This window comes from Protopterus annectens, chromosome 3.part0 (assembly GCF_019279795.1).
Source record: "Protopterus annectens isolate FY-2018-M chromosome 3.part0, PAN1.0, whole genome shotgun sequence".
Classification (NCBI taxonomy): domain Eukaryota; kingdom Metazoa; phylum Chordata; order Ceratodontiformes; family Protopteridae; genus Protopterus; species Protopterus annectens.
In genome coordinates, this window is record NC_056731.1 from 1,711,844,432 (window position 1) to 1,711,869,310 (window position 24,879).

Genomic DNA, 24,879 nt, shown 5'->3' on the forward strand with positions numbered 1-24,879 from the left:
TATGCAGAGGATCTTGCAAAAACAGCATCAGTCAGAAAGCATCTAGATTAATTTCTGAATCGTGTATTATTTGCATGGGAGAAGGAAATATCTGTGTGATATCCTTTAAATATAAGAAAATGTGTAAGTTATTGCACAGTCTGGTAGTAATGAAGAAACCACCTTAAAAATCAAAGTCATTGAATATACATTACAGGTTCACAGCATGATACTAGGCTATTGGCCCGGAGGCCCTTATAAGACTAGTCAAGAATTTCAGAAGGTTTTGAAACTCAAACCCTTGATAAAACAGATTACAAAAATGAAATGAGGCATGAAAGTATTTTTGAGAATGTGGCATAACTGCACAAAGAAGCTTACAGAAGGACTAACTAATGTATTAAGGGACAAACATGTATGAGGTGCATGTTGTGAAAACCTACACAATACTTTTTTAAAAAAAGACTTTAGCCCCATTACTGTACAACCACTGCCCTACTGCATATCACTAACACTATAAATCAACTTAGAAATGGCATCACCTATCCTAACCTAAATACCATTCCTGAATCCAGCTAAGCCATCTAGCCTCTTGCAAGTAAAGTTGCTAAATTTGTCACTAACACAATGCATAGACCACACTGCTTTCAAGCCTTGAGGCAGCCTATATGTCTTGAAATAAGCAACATCCTAAAACATTCCCAATTAATACCTGCATATAAACTTATTTGCTACCCAGATAAATGTCCCACACTAAAAATATCTTACAGCCTTTTTCCCTCTCAAGGGACTTCCACCTTGTTGACAAGTTCTTATTAAAAACAACTAAGTTAGGGGTATTATGAAAAGAATAGTTTTTCCTGGCAAAAAGCATGAAAAGGCTGAATAATGAAAAAAATATGTTGGATTTTATGAACCTATTGAAAGGCCTTTTTGCATATGTATACAAATATAAACATGCAAATATGATGATATATAGCTATTGCACCTCTTCTTTTTTTCAATAGGTGATGTAGGTTTTTTTTGTATCCATTTGAGCTAATACCAACTCAGGCACACAGGACCTTGCTTTATATCTCACCCAGTGAGCAGCACCATAGCAGTGTAGCACATCCTATTTAAGTACTGTCATACGTCTCTTGTATTCAAATGAGACACTGAGGCACTTTCATGGGTTCAAGTTTATTGTACATAAACACATCAGGGGCTATAACTGGAACATATATTTAACCTAACTGACTGACACACTACTTCAAACACACTCGCATGTGCATCTCCATTCATGTCTGCATTCGCTCTAGCTGACTACAAAATGGCAATGTTCTTGCACGTGCTCAACAACTTATATGCATGTGATATCTAGCTATAGTGGCTGACTTGGTACAATACACACAATGATCTACAAGTACCTTATGTGGAAATATAACCCCCAGTCTTCTATTCTACCAGCGTCAAAGGCAAGAGTGATACCTTTTTGAACAGTAAAAAATAAAGATGAAAAGGGCAGTAAAACAGCATCATCTTAGCAGTCATTTGTTTTCATTATATTTATAAATATTGAGGAAACTACTACATTACAGATTACAAATGTGTTTCTACACATGCATTTGTGTTTTGTATGTGTGTGTGTGTGTGTGTGTGTGTGTGTGTGTGTGTGTGTGTGTGTGTGTGTGTGTGTGTCTGTCTGTCTGTCTCTGTATATTTGTGAGTGTGTGTGTGTGTGTCTGTCTCTGTGTATATTTGTGAGTGTGTGTGAGTGTGTGTGTGTGTGTGTGTGTGTGTGTGTGTGTGTGTGTGTGTGTGTGTGTGTGTGTGTGTGTGTGTGTGTGTGTGTGTGTGTGTGTGCGTGCGCTTCTGAATGTCTGTGTGTGTGAGTGACAGAGAGAGAGAGAGTGTGTGATGTTGCTTTTATTTTAATGATTAGAGCCTTTGGTAGAAAAAAATTCAAGTATACTACATACTCAGACCCAGAGCCAACAGAGGGGAACCCATCCCAGTGGAAACAAAGGTATGTGTAGCCCTTAGGATACTAGCTACAGGTACTTTCCAAAGACCAACTGGGGACATGATGTGGGTCTCACAGGCATCAGCATATACTGTACTCCACCAGTTCCTGGGTGCCATGCTACCAAGTGCCAGTGAGCACATTTATTTACCCCACACCCCTGAGGAGAGGGCCAGCAGCATGCAACTCTTCTACCATGTAGCACACTAGGTACTGGGTGCCATAGAGTGCACTCATGTACACCTCAAGCCACCACCTAGTGAGGAGGACAGAGTCTATGTCAACCGCAAGGGGTATCACTCCATCTGCTAGGTTGTGTGCTATGCCCAGGGCATTATCATCAATCTGTATGCTGGCAGCCCTGGCAGGTATTAAGACTCCCACATCTGGCATGCATGACAGCTGTACCAGATGTTTGCTAGGGGGGACATCCCGTACAAGCCATTTACTGGGGGATGCTGGCAAGCACTGGAACTGTGGATGATGACACCCAGCTGAAATGCACAAACACATCTACTGAAGAACGTTATAATGAGGCACACACATAAACTAGGAACATCATAGAGCATGTGTTTGGGCTGCTCAAGTCATGGTTCCAGTGCCTCGATATATCAGGTGCAGCCCTGCAGTACTCTCCAGCCACATGTGCACAAATTTTCACAGTATGTGCCATGCTACACAATATGATTCTGTGGAAACAGCTGCAGCAGGATCAACAAAGGAAAGGCATACACAGCCCCCAATCACTGCCTAGGTCCCCTGAGGTTCTACCTGTAGGCAGATGTAGGCATGCCCAGTATGGCCTGGCCTTGGCAAAGAGACAATGGATAGCACATGTACTGACAATATAAGGCCCTAGGGACTGACACTGTACTACGACTCACATACATATACTAAACATTACGCCAGCCAGCCCACACAACCTGTACCTAACCATGTATTGGCTGTGTACTGCGTGCATCAGATAGTCAGCCCTGAACTACAGTGCTCTCAACTGCTGCAATCACAAGGTAAGTCATTTTCCTATACACCACTTGGACAGGGTACTAGACTATGGTAGCATATGTATGGACCTGCCACATGTATGCAAGGGAATATAGTGGGCTACTGGTCTACTTGCAGAGATCTAACAGCCACTTGGGTCAACAGCTACTCTGTCCAATAGTATGTGCCCCATAATATTCACTAGGCCACATGGCTGGAAACCCCACTACATTATTCAAGTGGAGATGCCAAACAGTGGGGTCACAGGACAGTCTCACAACTGTCAATGCCAGCAGAGCATGGGCTGGCTGTCCCACACCCCCAGCACATATGTGTTTCCATACAACTGCTATAACAGTAAGTCTGCAGTGATATACCAGCAGACCAGACAATTCCAGGGCTGTGACATAGAACCTGGCCACACATTGTAGTTGCCATATAATGCAGGGGTGACAGTATATGTTTGTATGTTTTTGATAGTTTGAGGAATGCAACCTCTCTCTCTCTGGTGGCTGATGTGACTCACTGGACTAGGGACATGAGCATGGGTGATGGTGTTGATTGTTCAAATCTGTCAGCATCTACATGTTTTGCATGTGATCTACTCATATTGTGGTATAACCACAGACTGTCATAATCCCTCAATCTGTTACTGCAACACAGCTGAACAAAGCCAGAGAGAATGAGGGGACAAAGGGTCAAACCTACAGACAGACATTATATAGGCTCTGAGCAACCTAGATGGTGGCTAGTATAACAGCAGGTTGCAACAGGTTAGCTGCAGGATGTAAAGACCCATAACCCACAGGTGTCAGTAGTTACAACATGTTGGTGCCTGCGTTTCACAGTATATTACTGGAAAACCATAACTGTATGAGGAACAGAACAGACATATGGGGCAAAATGCTGGACAGTCTGCAAAAAACATGTACAGGGAGAAGTATGCAGACTGTCACCCTGTGTGTGGTGTTACAGCATGTACCCCAGTCACATCATATCACTCAACCTCTTAGAGCAACAAATCTGGAACAAAGCCATCAATAAAAGTGGGACAAAGGCCCAAAGCTAGAGGCAAGTTTTAAATATTGCACTTACAAATGTACTGAACTGTTAGAATAACAGGTCTTCTTACATTACCATGAATCTCTTGTTGTGTATGCAGTCTGAATTTCAAATGTCTGTCATTAATATTCCTTATGTCAACCTTTAATGATTTGCCACTAATGTGCCAGACAATCACAATGTTATGTAAAAACAGACCAAAGATATGGGGCATATATCTGGACATTCTGTGCAAATCTCTACAGATGAGAGGTATGAGTCATATATTATGCTTAGCAAACAGCCAGAGAATGCTTTTGACAAAATATCAGGGAAGTGCTGGACTGTGGAAACAGGTGCAGCAGCCAGTGGTCTGCAGCACACAAAATGCCAGACTGGAGTACAAGTAGCTCTAGCCTGGAGTCACCTTGTAAGTACTGACAGTCACACTGGGCATGGTCCTGCACTTAACTAACTTGTGCCCATGCTTGTTGCCTCTGCTACCCACAGAACAGCTATGTGGAAATACGTCTGTGCACACAGACAGCTATGAATACATATCTGTCTACCCCTATCCCTCTCAAACAGGATTACCCCCACTATCAGTATCTGGCACATTTATATATATGTTAAGATATATATATAACATGTACACTGATACATAAGACTCTCAAGATATAGCTACATAACACAGTTACATAACGTACACACACAGCATCAGTTAAGGTGACATCCCTGTTATACATATGTATATATATCATACCTTATAACTCTACCGATTTTTGCAGACTGTCCAGATATTTGCCTCATATTAATGGTCAATCTCTCATAATATTGTGGTATTCTGGAAAATCATTGGCAAAACTTTGAGAGTTGAAGTCATAAAATAAAGGCAGACATTTGAGTTCCAGTCAGAATACCCATCAGAAAATGCATGGTAATGCAATATTTGTTATTCTAACCATTTTATACATTTGTAGGTTCAACAGTTAAAATATGTCCCTATTTTGGGGCCTTTGCCCCCATTATATATGGCTTTGTCAAGATTACTTGCTCCAAGAACTTGAGAGGTATGATATATATTTGTGTGAGAATGTACGAATGTCCCCATATACACTCAGAATGCTGGGGGTATTTGCACTGACACATCACAACAGATGTCCAATGGAACCAGACTAAGGACCCAACAGTACATAATCCACCCATCCACAGAACCGTGTGCCTGTAGAATGTCACTCTGTAGACAGACACTGGTGAGCAAGTGGTGTAATGTGCAATGGTTGCAATGCAAGTCTTGGACAGGCCATATTGTCCCTGGTCACATGTCTGCCTACCAAACTGCAACCAGCCACACTTGGCCATGCTGGTAACTGTACACACATAGCAGGGGTAGTAACAGGTATCCCACTTCTAGGACAATAGATAAAATAACATTACCAAGCAGGATCACTCTGCAGGCCACACATGCTGTGTAACACAAGGCCACTTTGTGTACTCAGCAAGTACTGTGTCTATATCCACATATACAACAGCCATAACCTGTAGTGCATGCAATCATTACTGTGAGTTATTGTGTGTAATAGTAGATAGGTAGCGGTTCTAATCTCACATCAACAACTGTGTGTGTGTGTGTGTGTGTGTGTGTGTGTGTGTGTGTGTGTGTGTGTGTGTGTGTGTGTGTGTGTGTGTGTGTGTGTGTCCATCTGTGTGTGTATAAATATATCCCATTGCAGCACCATGGATAGGCCCGTATGGCCTATCTCTATGCAATGGTTATGTTGGCCTCTAAATGCCCTCCTCTACAAGGCCTACGGATGTCATCCCCTTAACAGCAGTAGCTGACAGTCTAATATTAGAGTAACTCTGTGGAGTATGCAATAAATACTATGAGCTGTAGTGTGTAATAGTAGATAGGTAGGGGTTCTAATCTCACATCAGCCAACTCAGTGGCATTCTAATCTCACATCAGCCAACTCCATGGCACATGCAATAAGTAATGTGAGTTATAGTGTGTAATAGTAGATAGGTAGGAGGTTCTAATTTCAAATCTGCCAACTGTGTGCATATAAATATATCCCCTTGCAGCACCACGGACATGCCCATATGACCTACCTCCGTGCAATAGTTATGCATTTTATGGGCCTGAGACTAGCTGTTGACCTCTAAATGCCCTCTGCTACAAGGCCTGCTGATGTCATCCACCTTAGCAGCAGTAGCTGATAGTCTAATGTTAGAGAAACTCTGTGGTGCATGCAATAAGTACTGCAAGCTATAGTGGGTAGTATTACATAGGTAGGGGTTTTAATCTCACATCAGTCAAGTGTGTGTGTGTGTCCGTGTGTGTGTGTGTGTGTGTGTGTGTGTGTGTGTGTGTGTGTGTGTGTGTGTGTGTGTGTGTGTGTGTGTGTGTGTGTGTGTGTGTCTGTGTCCATGTATAAATATATCCCCTTGCAGCACCACAGACATTCCCAAATGGTTTCTCTCTGTGCAATAGTTATGCATTTTACAGCCCTGTTACTGGCTGCTGGCCCTAAAGTGCGTTCATCTACAGAGACATAACTGATGTCCGACACCATCTAGATTTGTATGTTCAACAAACCTGGGTGATACCTATCAATGATACCAGACCTTGTCACAGATTATGACTGCATAGGTATGCTGACTGCCCTCATTGTCTCTGACACACTGTTATACACATATGTGCCTAGGGAACCATGTACGTATACTGCCATACCTTGCTGATGTCATATTTCTGCTGTGCTGCCATGCCAGCTTGTGATGCTGTATTTCCTCCATGTGTCCATAGTTTAACCACTCAGACCCCTGGAACAGAAACATACACAGGTCCATGGCACACCTGTCATTCTGTAACACTACCACCAGTGTAACATCATGCAACAAACATACAGAAAGTTTGCTGTGTAGTCAGGACACATGCAAGCACACAATACCTGTTGTGGCCCACAACAACTGCCATGGCAAAACAATACTGCACTACACATGTACATTTAAAGTATTATAGTCACCCTGTGCATCAGACACATACATGCATGTCCCTGCATCGATGGCACAGGTGGCAGGGATGTGGCACAGGTATCATCACATGCACAGGATGTGGTGTGGGGGTGCCAGTTGACAGCATGTGTGTGAGTCAGGAAGGGGTGCTGGTTAGATGGGCCATGGAAGGGTGCTCTGTGTGTCTGTTGGTGACCTGCATGTGACAGTGATGTTTGAGTGTGTTTGTGTACACAGTCAAACCCAATGCTAGACCTACACATGTGTATATTGGGACAGATGTGGACCATACATGGTAGAGTGGACAGTTCACTATCTCCAGTCATGAACATGGGAACTGGCTCTTCCAGGGGTAGCACTGGCACCACCATGCCTAAGGTCAGATTCAGTGCTAGTAGCTGATAGTCACTGCTTTCTGCTGGGCCCATGTCCCCCACAGGACCACCCAGGGCCATGTGCCCATGGCCTGCCATGTCATGGTGTGGACAGCACACTTCCCTCTGTAGTGCTGGAGGTACTGCCACTATAGAAGTGTGACTGTGCACAGCCGCGTGGACTCTCAGCAGATGGTGTTGTTAACTTACATCCATGTGGCTGATGCCCAACTCCAACCAGATGCTTCAGCACAGACAATGTGCTTTCAAAGACAGACACTGTCTCGGCCCACCATCTGTCCACTACATCAGTGAAATGATCCAGGGCATCACCAATGCGGTGGAGGCAGTCACGGATGTCAGGCTGTGCTGCATCTATAACCCTAAGCATCTGTCTGGTGTTGCCTTCAGAATGTGCCTGTGCCTCCATGACCACTTGAAACATGCGAGGGACTAGTGATGTGACACCTGTGACAGGAGGTGGATGGACAGCAGTCCTCCTACGAGCACCCCTGTCAGTCTTCCTGTGTGGGACCTCACCAGCTCTCTGGCTATGGCCAGTGTCTACACTCACTGACAGCATAGTTCTCGCAACATCCTGTTCTATGTTGCCACACTGACTGGCCAATATCTGTGGCATCTGGGGACTGGGTATGTGTGGGCATACTGACTGTGTGCTGGGACAATGGAGGCAGAAGAGGGATGTCATATTCAGCCCCTGACAACCCCTCCTGTGTCTCACTATGGTCATCATCATCATCAGAGTCTGATGAGACACTGACATCAGGTTGTGAGTGGGGACAGACCCCAAACCCCCCCCCATTCACCTGTGGGAAGCAAGACAAAAGCAGTACATTACTACCTGCACTATTATTATGGTAATCCAAACATAATCACACAGATAAGGATCCACAACTTCAATACACGTCCCACATTTTCTCATCTCTGATCCCATGCACAACACACAAACTCACAACAACATAGACATGTCAGGCCCCTACAACATGCACATCACCTAAATCCAGTTTATGTTGCCTGTACAAAAGATGTGTGAGGTATGCACTACAGCAGTGCATGTGATATGGCTACACATAAAACCCAGTACACTTATCTTGAGAATGATATGCCACTTGTAGTATCACTGCCTCAGTATGGTATGTACCATGTCCCTATTGTTTTTGAACTGGCATCTTGGAGTACTACCTCATGTATAGGAGGCTGCATAGCTACTCATAACTATAAGTGCAAATGTGTTAATGTTTGTACAAATACATAACTGTGATTCCCCATCTATGCACTGTACTTAACGGCACCAAAATGGAACACACAACTATTCTACTCTGGCTAAGCACAACAGTTATGCATACAGCTAAATGGCAGACCTTAACTTTCATAGGGTATATATGATCTGTAACACCACAGTATCACATTTACCAGGTACAGGACCACAGACTCCGGCCACACCTGATAGACCTATTAAAAGGTGATGGAGAGGTATTGTCAGCAACACTAAATGCTGCAGTGTTACAAGGTAATATGTGCATATATCCACATGTACAGTAGCTAATGTGATACTGGTTATGGCTGTAATTGATTTTTAGTTCTGAGGAAGTTCTGTAATAAATGGGACGAAAGCACTCAAATTGATTCTGGCTCCAGTGTGGTTTGTTTTATTTGTTTTTTTCCTTTTTGTGGTTTTTTAAGTGCAAGTCTTTGGTCTAACTGTGAGCTGGAACTTTTTTACACAGAAATTTTGTCTGGAATTTATATGTGGTTTGGACATTTTAAATCCGTTTTCTACTACTGTTGAATATAAAAGTCATAAGGAAGTAACGGTTACTGGTCAATGTTTGATATTCAAAATCAGATTAGGAAGCTTTTTTATTGTGTGGACACAAGACTGTCTCCTCATAAAAGCTCTTTTTAGAGATGGTATTTTATTCCCATTGGGATAGGTAGAGGATTGACAGCAGTCCACTGAAACCTTTGGATTTATACATTCAGTAACTGTTGGTAAATGAGGTACGATAGTTCTGTTCTTTGGGACTGTTGACAGGCTGATGTCTGTAAGTTCTGTCTCCTTACAAAATCTCTTTCTAGAGCTGATATTTAGTGGTGGATGGTAAAGGATTGACAGCATTTCACCTTAGTGCCTTTCAACATAGTGGACGTAATTGTACCAGCTTTGGCTTATTTGTTTACCAGCATTAAGTTAGTTTATCAGTGTCAGAAGTTCACGGAGACACTCAGCAATTTTTTGTCTTAATAGTCTTTTATTAAAAAGGAATAATAAGTTTGCATTAAGAATAGTGTTGTTATGACTACCCAGGGAACTACAAATGGTGATGTCAGCATTTATCCTACACTGGAAGATGTCAATACGCTAACAGCAATGTTACAGGAAGGTATCCTGAAGGCACAAGACTTATTGAAAAGAATGTAAGGTTATTGTGAATATAGATACACCATTACAATAGAAATGGTTTGGACAATTCTTCGAATGACAAGGGTACATTAGTAAGTGAAGAGGTATTTAGAAATGGCATGCCATTGATGGACTTTTTGGAGAGAAAAGATAGAGATCCTTTCATCGATCTAAACAACAGTAGCAGCCTTTCCAGAGACGCTGATATATATAACAAGGACATATCGGACTTTAAAAATCAGTTTCTCCTGTTGGAGAAAAAGGTACTGAAATTTAAGACTTTGATGTGTGAAAATCAATCTCTCACTAAATGTGTAGATTTGGGGATAGTTCCCCTAGGATTAAGAGTTTATGCATTTCACAATGGGGCAAAGTTTGATAATGGTTTATTCACTAAATTGATGTAATTATACAATAATACTGGTTTAAATGTGCTTAAATTGCTTGTGCAATGGAATAGTGAACACATGAATGTTCTGCAAGCTGATATTAACAAACTGGATAGTGTTCTTAGAGAACATACTAAACAAGTGATAATGCATACGTATCAAAGGAGAACATCCTTTGATACGTATGCATTATCACTTGTTTAGTAATTTAGAAGACAAAGTTAATAAGCATGTGGAAAATATAGTGATTAAGAAAAAGAGAGTTATTGAGAGACATCAATGCTTATCAGCAGAAGCAAGCATATTTAGTTAATAAAAATAAAATCAATATTAATAACGTGAACAGAAAGAACTCACATTACTAGGCAAATCCCCGATATTGACTTGATTCGTTCTCTGATGGGAACAAGCCTTTAGGTAATAACTATGATCAGAATACTAACAGTAGAGAGATTCGGACAAGTGTTTCCAGTGTTAGTGGTGAAGAAAGTACCCCTTTTACCAGTCAACTAAGTGGGAACAGCAGCCCCCTTCGCAATCAGGAGGCATTCACAGTAGTGGGGTAGAAAAAAGGAAGGCCAAGGGGCGTTAACTAATTTGTATCATATTTTTATTTATTTTATTTATTTAACATTTGTTGACCGGGAATGTCCGACTAGGTTCCACAGAGCCTGTTTTCAGCGGAGGCCCGGGGAGAAACGCTCCAGATGCATGTCTTTGGAATGTGGGAGGAAACCGGAGTACCCGGAGGAAACCCACGCGAACACAGGGAGAACATGCAAACTCCACACAGAAGGCACCCCAGCCGAGAATCGAACCGGAGGACCTCTTGTTGTGAGGTGACAAAGTTAACCGCTGCACCACTGTGCCGCCCAAATTTGCCCATATTTTCAATTTAAGTGACAGAACATTTACCATAGATGAAATAGAAATTCTAAAAAAGGGTTTTTCATTTTTACCAGCACATAGGGCTAAACTTACAGATACTGTCTTAGATTTTAAGCTATATGTCAGAAGATTAAATTTAAAATATCTTTATCATGACATGCCTATGCCAACTGGTAACATCAGTCAGTGCAAAAAGAAAAGTAATGTTAACCCACCGTTGGTTAACACATTGAACACCTTTTCTATGATTTGTGAGAATGATATTTTTAATTTATATAATTTTGGTAGGTTTAATAAATCTAATTTTGACAGAAATTTGACAGGAAAACAATCTGTTGCTTTGAAACAGTTAATTTCTTACAGTGATGTTAGATACATGAAAGCGGACAAAGGGCAGGGTCTGGTCATTATGAATGTTGTTAACTATAATGAAACTATATGTAATATGTTGGCTGATACAGATAAATACAGAAAGATATCCAGAGATGAGATTAGAAAGAAGTTTCAGGAACTTGATTTAATATTATTGGATTTATTACATCAACAGTACATCACTATTGATCTTTCTGAATTTCTTAACGTTGAACAGCCACAATTGGGAACTTTGTTTGGAATTCCCAAAATACATCAGAATGGTGAACATCCCCCGTTCAGACCCATAATGTCCGCTCCACGTAGTAAAACATCAAAAATTTCTATTTATTTAGATGAAATACTTAATCCTATAGTGCAGAGTAGTAAATGTTTTTTGAAAGACTCATGGATGTTTTTGGATGAGTTAAGGTTATACAAATTTCAGGGGGATGAGACTATGCTGTGTACATTTGATATCTGTTAATTATATAGTGCAATAGAACAAACAGAAGGTATAGAATTTATAAGGCTTTGCTTAAATAAATACAGGAATTGTCTCAAACAAGAAATTTGTGTGGTATGTCAGCTTATGGAGCTAGTGTTAATGAACAATTTTGTTATATTTGGAGAAGGAGTTTACCAACAGACAAGTAGGGTTGCGATGGGTGCACATGTTGCACCAGTGTTCGCCACTTTGGTCATGTGTTGGTGGGAACTTGAGCTCCTCACCAAATTAGAATTGTTGAAGTATGTATGGTATTATAAACGATACATCTATGACCTGTTTTTCATCTGGGCAGGTGGTAGAGAACAGTTGGTTGATTTTTTTCAGCAAACGTAGGACAGTGACTTGGCTTAAATTTACCATTTTTAATGTTGGACTGGAAGTTAACTTTCTCGATGTTAAAATAAGTATTGACATTAATAGAAAAGAATTTAGTAGTAACATCTATTGTAAAAAAAACATTTACTAATAAATTACATTTTGAAAGTTTTTATCCAAAATATATGAAGATTAATGTCTTCAAAGGACAAGTTATAAGGCTTAGTAGGATGATTAGTAAAGAAAATAATTTCATTAGTGAAGTGAATTTTCTTAGACAGTTATTCAATGATAGAGGATATGACCATGGGTACCTAGATGAAGTTATTGGTTATATTACAAAAATTAGAGGGACTAGGTTTTCCCCATTCTAAAATTTGGATTTCAGATTAATGCCATACCTAAATGTAATGGAGTAGGGGAATAGATGTTAAGGTGTGCTTTTCCTGTACCTATGAATACAGATGGGCCTAGGATCAGGGAGATAGTGAAAACTGAAAAATCATTTTGGGAATGAGGAACTAAGTAAAGTAGTGGGAGTTCAGCCAAGATTTATTAACAAAAAAAACTAAAAACGTGAAGGAATTATTGGAAAGTGGACCTAAATGTGAAAAGAAAAATGATAATTTTACCTGCTTTGGTACATTTTCATGTACTAATTGCACTCAGTGTAGGTTTATGATGGGGGTACATAGTTACCATTTTAAACATTTAAATTATACCTTAACAGCAAAGGGAAGATATAACTGCCAAAGTGAGGGGCTGGTGTACCTTGCAGTGTGCTCAAGCTGTGAGAATTTCTATATAGGTAAAACTATTAGAAACTTGAATCATAGAGTCAGAGAACATGTGTTAGCTATTAAAAAGAAGGATTTAAGTAATGTGCTGGCTAAGCAATCAGTGAAGTGCACACATTTTAAGAAGTTTACTTTATTTGGAGTAGAAAAAGTTAATAAGAACAAATTTGTAGGGTCTTTTAATTATCTTTTAGAAAATATAGAGTTAAAATGGCAGATTTTTTAAGGGCGGATACAAATCCAGTCATAAATTACAAGATTTCTGTGAGAAGTCATTTGAATTATGTGAATAATTAAGTACAAACATGTATATGCATTTTTATATATATATATATGTATATTTATAAATGTATATTTTTGTTAGGTTTTAATACTTACATTTCATTGTTGTATTCATTTGATTTAGTAGATGTTTGTAAATGTGTATGCATACATTTTCATTTACTGTTTCACTTTATAATAACTGAGTATTAATTAGGGAAATGATGTCATAATTAATTGGTTTTATAAAAGGCAATGGCTGTAATTGATTTTTAGTTCTGAGGAAGTTCTGTAATAAACAGGACAAAAGCGTTCAACTTGATTCTGGCTCCAATGTGGTTTGTTTAATATGTGTATACCCACATGTACAGTAGCTAATGTGATATTGGCTATATTGCTGATATTCTCAGTATGTGTGCACAACTGTGCATAAAAAACAACCCCCCCAATGCAGACAGACCTGACACCCATGTACTGGTATGTAGAGCCAGCCACAATGATTGATACAGTAATATATTGGTGAACATAGTAAGCATGCCTGGACACTCATCTGATGTGGATGCTGTGGCACCCACCTCTAGGATATATTGTGTAATGTATGCCTGGGAGCTGTTGGTTGAGCCTAGGTTTACCTGGAGTTTCTGTGTGGCCAAGAGTGGTTGTTCTGCTGCAAGCTCTGCACCGTTGGCAGGATAATCCCTGGCAACAGCAGCTGCCCTTTGACATGCAGAATTGACCATATCCATGGCCTGGTTTCAGAACTGCTTGTTGGTCCTGTCCTGATGGCCAGTCTGATTCACAGTCCTCACAAGGTCTCCCTACAATCCTGCCCACTGTTCACGATTGTGGTGACCCCTGGAAAGCAGTATGTGATGATGGAGTCTGAGGGCATCCAGTATCAAATCATTCTCTGCAGATGAAAATGGTGGCTGTCTCTATCTGTACATCATTCCTGCAAGATAACAAGAGGGGAACACATTACAGCACCAGGTACATGGATGTCCACTATGTACAGACTCTACACACCCATAATGGCCTGCACCATCCACTGCTCCCTCACACATCATACCCAACAGTCTGGCAACACACTAAATCTGTGGCTATCAACAAGATAGTGGCAATACTGGGTCATGATCCTGTGTTCCATGACAGATTTTGCTATATATCTCTACACCCATCACTACAGTCTACTGTGGTGTGTTCCCTATGGGCAAATTCCCACTTATATGTCATACGGCCACTGTCGGACAAATAGCAGTGTACTATTACAATAACTATATGGGGACAGTCCAGCAACACCAATGTGTCGCAATGACTGCAAGCAATGCAAACCTGCTGTAGTATATGTTCCCTGTAGGCATCATACCTCTCAATTATATAGATGTTTGCAGAATGTCAACATGTTTGCCTCACAGATGTGGTCTTTTTTACACAAAACTGGGGATGTCTGACAAGTGGTTAGCCAATTATTGATGGTTGCTGTCAGAAAATTAATACTGAGTCTGACTGTCAAACGTCAGACCCCTCAGACAACACTTATGCTACAGTAATGTCTGTTAGTCTATTCGCATTCTTACTGAGTATGGCCAATATGTATACTCTATCACTGAGTTTGGGCCTTTGTCCCACCATTAATTATGACTCTGTATTGATGTCTTGCTGTCGGAGGTTGAGAGGTATGTTAGGCATACCTCTCAACCAAACAGGGATGACTGCCAAAGAAACAGGGACTTAGCCAGAGTAAATCAGAGACATTCAGGGACACTTTTATAATGTTAGAACTATTTATGTGTGACATTGACAAACTGAGAGAAGGTGAATTACAGTTCATCATTTGATGTTACAGGAGTGTACACCTTTACTTAGTCCCACTTTGTCTTGCATGTAATCCAGTAGCTCTACTACAACAGCCAACCATTGTAGGAGGGATTGACAGGGACAAAGCAAAGCTGTGAGTCAAAGCAGGGACAGTTGAGAGGCATGCCTGTAGGTGTTGAACAGCAGATTATTACTGACATGTCAATACCATAGATATAATACAAGCCTACTGTTGTTCTCCCTATTCCCCATACCCCATCCTCCCATCTGCATCCCATTATATGGGGAAATCTATTACATACCTGGTAAAGTATGCCTTTTTTTGAAGCGCTCCTCTGCAAATGTTTTGCACATACACTGTCTGTGTGAGTAACACCACATACAGACCTGTTCCCCATAAGCAGTTGCTTGCCTTTTGTAGGTAATGCTCATTAAAAGTTAACTGTCTCTACACTGATCTGTGGCTCAGACTTGCTGATTGCATTCAAAACAGCTGAACTGCACTGTCATTAGCCAATGACATGGCACCACAGTGCAATATATAAGGCCTTCATGCAGGCCTCAGCCCATTTCTTAGTTTCTGAAATGGACATTTCTGAGGTGTGGAGACTACAACATCACAGAGTGCAGGTACAAATACTGTCCATCATAGAGATGTATGAAGTATGTCCACAGTTTTGCCTCATGTTTGGTCAGTGTCCCATGACATTGTGGTTATCTGGCAGTTCACTGGCAAACATTGTGAGTTGAGGTCAGTAAGGGGAGTGAGACATGTGAGTGTCACACTTCATACAAGTCAGAATATGCATGCTAATGCACTAGCTGCATGTCTGTCAATCTACTATCTTTGTAGGGGCACACTGTTAAACATGCCCCTATCTCTGGGCCTTTGAGCCCCCATTTATGTATGGTTATGTCCAGATCCCTTGTCCTAGGGGTTTGGGAGATATGGTAGGTCTGTAGCAGCTACTTTAACATACAGCTGTGTATGCTGCTGCAGCCTAGGTCACATAGTGAGAGTATGAACACTTTGGAGAATAGAAAGCTGTACATGTAAATGTGGCAGCAGTGGCAGCCCTGTCATTACAGCAGAACCAGGGAAAGGGTACCCTTTACAGTCCAGTCAAGGCATGTACTTAAAGTACATCTGTTATGTAACAGTGCCAATAACGGAGTAGTAGGCAACATATAGTCAGGCTACAGGGATATGTGCAGTGTGTCCCTACCTGCATACCTTTGACTTGCGCGGATGGGTAGCAGTAATTTCAGTAGCAGTAACCTGTGCAAATTAAAATTGCGTGACTCAGTCACTATGTGCTGTCTTCACAACAATGTAAATGAAGTGCAATACTGTGAATTCAAACCCAGGACTGTGTGTGGCAAAATGTACAGTAGGCAAGGCATTTAACAGACTGAGCTAATAAGTTAGTGCTATAGCAGGTATATTTGCAAGCTATATGTGCAGACATTCAGTCTGTGACACACCTTGTCTGCATCCATTACTATGTTTATGGCTTTTAAAGACAGTTTTTCTGCAGCAGGGTTACAGCTGAACATATGTACTTTGCCATTGATGCCTTAGCAGGTGTTTTTAAAGATGTTGCTGATAAAAGGGAACATTTACCTGTTATCCCAGGCCTCACGCACTGCCATTATTATTTATTTGGCTGTATACTGGTGTATTTTTCCATCACTGTCCCAGGTACACTCCCATTTTTCCCATTTGGTGTAATTTCAGTCTGTCAGTTGCAATCAGTATGTATTGCTAGAAACAGCTATTAAACCTAGAACTTGTGTAGCATGGTGGGCTAATGCACTGTCCTATAGTGGAAAGGGGTTCGGGTTTAAGACCTGGGAGAGGTGTTTCTTTTGTACATATAAGTAACAATGGAATAGACACATTATAGGCATTAAAGCACTTCAAAGCTCATTTAAGCTGAGCTAAGCAAAGCGGAGTGGTGTGCTGCACCCTGCCACTCCCTGTAAACCAGCGCTAAAAAAATATGAGGAAAAGAAAAAGGGAGTGATAGGACAGTGGTAAAATAGGGGCAAGCAGAGGAAAAACATAGTGAAAAACAGGTAGGAATGTGCAATAAGGGTGTAGGAAAGAACCCTAGCTATCCATTTCTTATACAGCAACAGCATTTTGATATATTTTTACATGAATTTGAACTCTCAAACTCCAGAGGGGATGAGGACAACATAAATGTGTTGTCAGATCAGTTGGAGCAAATTAGGTGTGTCCAGTGGACATGTGCAAAATGGAGAGCTATTTATGGGGCGATGTTGTTTTTTCTTTTTCTGGGACAGGTGCTCTTTTATTTATTTATTTATTTATTTATTTTAAGGAGAGAATGTTGGGGAAGGGATATAGGTACGTGTGGGGAGATAAGTTGGGTAAGAGAAGATGCAACTGCAGACAGACAAGACAGACAAAATAGCAGACAGGGGCGGTGTACGAGACATGAGGGGGTAAACACCTTGGATGGGGAGGATGATGTGGAATCCAGGATGCATATGCATTCAGATGGCAGAAACATGACTGAAATCCCCACCCATGTGCAGTCCACACTGCTCCTTCACTGCTCCAAAGGTGGCTGTGCTGGAGGCTGAGTGCCAGGGCCAGCTTATCACACCAGGTTGGCCAGTGTGCTCTCAATCTAGCACAGTTTCATATCTGTGATGGATGATCCTGTGCACCATAGCTGGTAGTTGCTATTGGGTGACTACTGCCCCTCTGTCACTGCTCCCAGGGGGAGGCCAGGCCCCATCCCCTAAGATAGTTCCATCCAGAGGTGGTGCAGGGGCAGAAGGGGGGGCACCACCGGCCGGGTCCCAGACATGCCAGGACCCAATGGCATGGCCAGCTGAGGTGGTGTAGGTAGATCATGAGGCACAGGCCCACCCCGTCGTGCTGTGTTGATGGAGGTATAGCAATGAGTATAGGTTAGTTATAAACAAAACATATTGTTAGTAATAGCATGCCAGAACATTTGAAATAATGCAATTACATTTCAATGCATATTATATGAAACACAACAATAAATAACAGAACAGTCAGTATATTATCAGCATGCCAGTTACAGTTATGGCATAAGGCCAACAACATAGTTAATTAAACAATATATATTAATATGCAACCATTATAATACATAACAATAATAAAATACATGCCCCAAAATAAAGTTTAATGTAACAACAGATGTTACTAGCAAACCATAAGCAATGAATAACAATAATAAATAAAGATAAGGGGTGGGGAGAGAGAAACGAACAGTCCATTAACAACATTATTGTCTATTTCATTGAGAACAGTACTGCTATCTACTCTACAGGTCTGTCCTTTCTTTATGTTTACAAGTAGACTATAGGTGCTATACCACATACATACCTCTCAAGCTATCTGCATGAGACAGAATGGGCCAAGCAGTAACAACTGCGGGTACTAAACTACACGGAACATTTGCACATCAGATGGAACTGTATAGCTACCAGGGTGTATTGTGGGCTGATGTAGTGATGCATTTCTGGTTAGATACTCATGTTGATGATAAATCCATGACAGCGGGATTACGCTCTACTAAATACATTTATGTGATATTGTGACACTTGAGAGATATGTATGTGTACAGTAGAAACACTATACAACTATCATGCCTTGCTTGACAAGCATGAGGCTAGAACCCAATAGCAATGACTGCAGAGGACATCTGCATGGAATGTATTAATTGACTGCAGCAACCTTTAACAGACACTCCAGGCATACAACCATACCAATGATTACACAATTTTATTTATTTTCTTTTATTATTATTATATTTATTTCCTTTATTTTATGCTGTATATTCACATAGCTGGTAATGATTTTAACAGTCTGTGACATCTAAGCACACAATTATTTACTCATAATATGGGCTAGCTCACCCATTTACCTGTAGTTCCTGTGGAGAGAAAATCTGTAATCATTACGTGACTGATACTGTAATATTTAGTGTTCCATGGCACTGGATTCAAACCTTGGTCTGTGTGTGGCAAAATGTACTTTATACAGAGGATTTAACTATCTGATGTATTGAGTCATTGCTGGTGACTTACTGACTGATATTTCACTAGAGCTGACCTGGAACCAATATATGACCTGATAATAGTACTACAGTTTTATACAAGACTGCATGACAGATGAACACACATGCATGAACTGCAAGCATGACAGAGATACTAGGAAACCTATACATTACTACATAGAATGCAGGTTTGCACAATATATTGTTCATGGGTTGAAATATCAGTGAAGTCAACAAACCATATCAGATTATTGGGCTGGCTGCCTCACCCATATACATTTGCAGCCAGTATATTTGCAGTCTACAGTGATTATACTGCAGCACCACACCTCAGAGCCTGAATGCATATAGCTGAAATGCAATGGTTAAAACAAGACAATCCTGATATACACAATTACCTTGGTGTTATTGGCATTGCTTCATGTGGTATTGCAGAACAATTGTCATAATTCATTTATTGAAAAACAGCTCTGAATCTACACTTATTGCAGAATGCTCTTTATTGTATATACCTTAAGGCAGGTACTGGTATTGTTTTGTGTTTTTATTGCAGAACAGTTGTCATAATTGATTTAATGCAAAATAGCCCTAATTCCACACTTATTGCAGAACACAGCTTTATTAGAGATACCTTCATGTGGTTACTGATATAGTTTTGAGTTTTTATTGTACAACAGTTGTCATAATGCAGGTGTTGCAATACAGCTGTAATTCCACAGTTATTGCACTGGAAGCTTTATTGCATTTACATTATCATAACACTACAGTTGGCAGTTGTCACTTATTGCAGCACAGCTCTATATCCACATTCATTATAATACAGTTTTTACTCTATATACCTTATGGCAGTTAATGCTTTACTCTTTCTTTCTTATTTGACTATAGATAGCAAAATACATCTATACTCACCACACTCATGGTGCAGTCTGGCCAAGTGCCTGGCATGCCCCTCAATGTTGTGAGCTCTCTCCTCTGCAGCTGTAGGGAGAGAAGCATACCATCATGCATACCAGTTTATCAAACATTCAGATTAGGTATTGGTGAAACAATGGTAAAATTCTTACAAACTTGTGGGACATTTCCTGTCCGATCTTCTCAGACCCAAGTGTCGAACAGATCCCCCTTTCTATGCTTCAGGTTGTCATGGTGGTGATGGACCTGTTCACCGGTGCAGGGGATACCAGTCACACTGGTGAGTTCACATGTCAGCCAGTTCCAGGCCTCCGCCTTGCACCCTAATCCCTGAAACCCTCCCCACAGAAGATGGTCATCATGGTTTTTCACCAGGAGACTAACCATGACCCTGGAATCTCGAATGCCCCACCACTGCACCTGGAAGCACACACCCTCTCCAACACCAGCCATAGTCACTGTACAGCTCAAACTCCAACAGTTTGTGCTGTATTCTCACCCAGCGAGCTTAATATAGCCTGTTTTCCCACCCTTAAACACTACTGGACAATATTTAAGCAGTGCGTCACTTAGCACCGCACAAACCAGCTTAGTTCAGCCAAGCAGTGCTTAGCAATGCACAAACCAGATAAGCAAAGCCAAGCAGTGCCAAGCAGTGCATAAACATATTTTGCTTATGCAGGCTTAGCAGGTCTTAGCAAATCTTAGCAGAGCTTAGCTGAGCACAGCAGACCAGAATTTAAAAATAATTAGCATAATTTGTATTTTGAAAATAAATGCTTACTTTCACTTCCATGTATTCAAACCCTGTATCTACTGCACATGAGGCCATAACTCTACCCAACTGGCTACATGGATAAGTGGAGTTATACTATACTTTTACATATACCTCTGAGCTACATTTCAGCAGTGCTGAGCACTGTGCTGCACTGCACAAACCCACCCAACTATGCTTAAACTTAACCTTTTCATAAATAATTAAATGCATCCAATTTCTATTTTTAGATGTCTGTCAGGTGTCAACTGCTGTGCTTCGCACACGCAAACCTGCTTTTAAAAAAATAAATAAAAACTATTAAATTATATTGATTTAGTGCAACTGTACAGTTCAAGGAGTGTGTTACTCATCTGTGGACACAGCATCACACTGAATAACTGTGTTCCATGGCTCTACCTCGGTAATGCACCAAGATTAATATGCATGGCGTGCTGCTGAGGGAGATCCATGTACACGGACACGGCAACTTCTATGTAGGCTGTACACTATGCCTACATGGAGTTTATTAAATTTGGGGGCATATCTTGATATGGTATCAGTTGTATAGCATGAATCAAGCAGACAGAGGAGAAATTATTTGGATCACTCCAGAAGTAGGAAGAACACTTAAGATGGAACTAAATACAGAAGCTACCTTATCCATGTGTTCTATAAAAGATGCTGAAAATGTATTTCCACACACACACACACACACACACACACACATATATATATATATATATATATATATATATATATATATATATATATATATATATATATGGGTCTTCTTCACTTCACTTAAAACTCATTTGACCGACTTTCATTTGACCAAGATTAAATCACCTAAATTTCAAATTACCGACAACTCATTTGACTGACTCTCATTTCACCGACTGTTAAGCTATAGACATGATGCGGTTTTCTCTGCAACTGTGACTTGCTTGTGATAAAAAGAATTGCTGTAACTTACAGTGCTGACTATCAGAATACTGATAGTCATGTAGTAAGTAGTGTTGTGGTGTTTCTAAATATGGGTATGTCTGTTTACATTTTTATGGGAAGTATGTAATGTAATATGGTGGATGTTTTGTGCATCCCCAGCAGTAGTGGCAGCGTGTAGAGTACTGTAAGACAAGTAAAAGGTATATGCCCTTTTCCCACTGTAGTGCGATCCTAGAGTTAGTATATATAGTTGTGGGGGCGCCCCCCACAGTGGGGGGTGTGGGGGGCATAGACCCCACCTAGTTTGGTTTTATATTGTCCAGATTCTGTTAATAGGGTAAGTAAGTAGTTTTTAAGTTCTGGAAAGAGTTAGTCATTGATGTTGTCAGTGTGCATGTCTATGGTGTAAAATCTAGTATGTTGAAATTCAGCATTTATAAGCTTTCAGTGAAATGAGAGTCAGTGAAATGAGTTGTCGGTAATTTGAAATTTAGGTGAATTGGTCTTGGTCAAATGGAAGTTGGTCAAATTAGTTTTAGGTGAAGTGAAGTAGATCTCTGTTTGTGTGTGTATATATATATATATATATATATATATATATATATATATATATATATATATATATATACCATTAGGTCAAAAGTGATATTAAAATGCATATTTCACATTAAATATATAGTCTGTTACGGCCTTCAACATGGTATGCCACATTCAGTTGATACATTTTTTTTCTGTCCTGCTCATGGTCTTGATTTCTACCTTTTAAGCATGGTGTATATTCTGAGTGTACCTCAAGCAGTAGTATTTACCTTCACCCCTATTTTCTGCATGTGGAAAGGCATACATTGATGTCAGCATGTAATGTGAAATTCCAAATGCAAATGTCAAAAATCTTGCTGTACTCTCAGTACCTTTTGAGCAGTTCATTTAGCTGTACCTCTGGCAATCACCTGGGTGAAGTCCAAACCAGTTATAATGCCATTTCCTTTCCCCAGAGACAGGAAGTTGTCTTGTGATGTTCAGGTTTTCTCTCTCTGACAGCTTCACATAGGAGAACACTACCAGTACAGTCTGATGCAGTTCTATGACTAGGTAATAAAAACGCAGATAACATGTGGCCATGGTGTAGCTGATCGTCAATATAATACTCAGCACAATGCCACATAGGAGGCTTAAAGAAAAAAGAGGAGAGTATTGCATGGTTAAAAGAATGTAGAAATGGTTAGTGGACACAAAGCAGAGGGTAGTGGCTAATAAGAAACAGGATGTTGCAGGGCTATAGACAGTACTCTGGCTATCACATTTGTGGATGATAAAGTGCAGAGTTTGGAAAACAGTCTACATCTGTTTTTTAAGGATGGCAAATTGGGGCAGTGGTAAGGAATAGAAGGTTAGTCTACATTATCCTGTCATGGCTGGGTAGATGGGAGGACACATAACATTTAGGTTTATTGGAAAAAGAAAGTATGACGGCCACATACTTTGGATAAGGAATCTGAGGATTAATCAAGAAGGTAGGGTGGGCTAACCTAACAAAGACAGGTAAGAGAAGAATCTGGATAATTTGACCATTTCAGCATTGACCACATAGAGCAGTAGAAGAAAACTACGTCTACAATAAGGATGGCAATAGACCATGTGGTAATGAAAAGGAATTCCAGGGAATCACGTATACTTTTCCTACTAAAGAAAATTCTGACAAACCTTTATGTAGAATATTCTGCACAGTCATAAATGAGATTCATACAGAATGAGAAAAGGTTGTTCAACAACATGCAGGGGATGATCCCAATGATAAGGAGAAGAGAGAGAGAGAGATGGTAGACCTAAAGGCATTGAGGATGCATTCACCTGTGCAGTAGTATGAGACTTACGTGGAATCATCAACCATCAAGGGACAGGTGGGATGGGTGGTACTGAACAGAAGGGACAGGTGGCTGATATGGGCATAAGCAGTAATGTGAAAGAAGGATATTCAAGTCAGGAGTATGAAAACACTTTGTTTCTGAAGGGTAGCAGCAACCTCTAATGGCTTCCTGAAAGGAATTGCATTAACTAAGTGATTCATGCGAGCCTGCAATAGGACAAAAAAGAAAGATAGAAGTGGACATGAAGCACAGGAATGGCAGGAGTTGCAGAGGAGGCAGTAAGCATATCTACAAAGGAGCTAGCTACAACACAGAGGCAGCCTCACTGAGTCTTTTGTTGTCTTTTTCTTTGGTTAAGCTGTCTGAATGCCCATATGCATGTTCATTTAACGTATGTCTGTGTCATAGCTGAGAAGGTACATTTGGGATGAGTCCTCCTCTTGCAACCAATGCTCACTGTGAAAGCACTCTTTGTTAATGCTGTTACTGCAGGTAAACACTCCCCTTTATAACATGCAGTGACCTTAAAAGTTATTATAATGAGAAAAGATACAGTAATAAAGCTCCCTTTACCTTCATGCTAGCAATGGATTTGAAATCCAAATCAGATTACTTTTTTTAATCTGAGTGTATTTCACACTGATAATGCATGGTCATGGCCTGGAAGCCATGAATCCACTTTATATACATAATGCTCAGTTTTCTCATTTCTCTCAAATCATTTCATTGTTGATTACCTTTTCCCGCTGCACATGCCAAATATGTGTATTTCTTGTTTTACTTTCGATCACCCCTGCAAAAGGAAAATACATTGGTACCGGTATTATTCTTATGTTTTCAATTATTTGGAAGATCTTCACACCCTTTTCATACAACTCATTAGCTTTCAGTTCTCGTAAAGGGATCTTGAAGTACTAAATAAATCCTAGCTGATGGAGAACATTATTTTTATTAGGATTACTCTTTTACAAACATTACCTCAAGACCTTCCAGAATCACATCCGCTTTTATATCGAGATCCATGGAATCAGATGGCAAACCATCCCCTGTGTTATACACAACATAGATCCGTCCTAAATGAATGTTGCCTTGTTGGCTGTACCCAGGAGCACCAATCACCAAATCTTCATAACCATCCTGGTTTAGATCAGCTGTAATCATTGTCCTGTTCACAATAGAA

At 40.4% G+C, this 24,879-nt stretch overlaps 1 protein-coding gene across 1 annotated transcript in view; it reads right to left on the reverse strand.

Annotated features, from left to right (window-relative positions):
• GPLD1 (glycosylphosphatidylinositol specific phospholipase D1) overlaps positions 1-24,879 on the reverse strand; it is an 871,054-nt gene that overhangs the window by 364,521 nt on the left and 481,654 nt on the right. Inside the window, exon 14 of the mRNA XM_044065746.1 lies at positions 24,678-24,864. Coding sequence (XP_043921681.1) covers positions 24,678-24,864 — 187 coding nt within the window. The remainder of the gene's footprint in view (positions 1-24,677; positions 24,865-24,879) is intronic.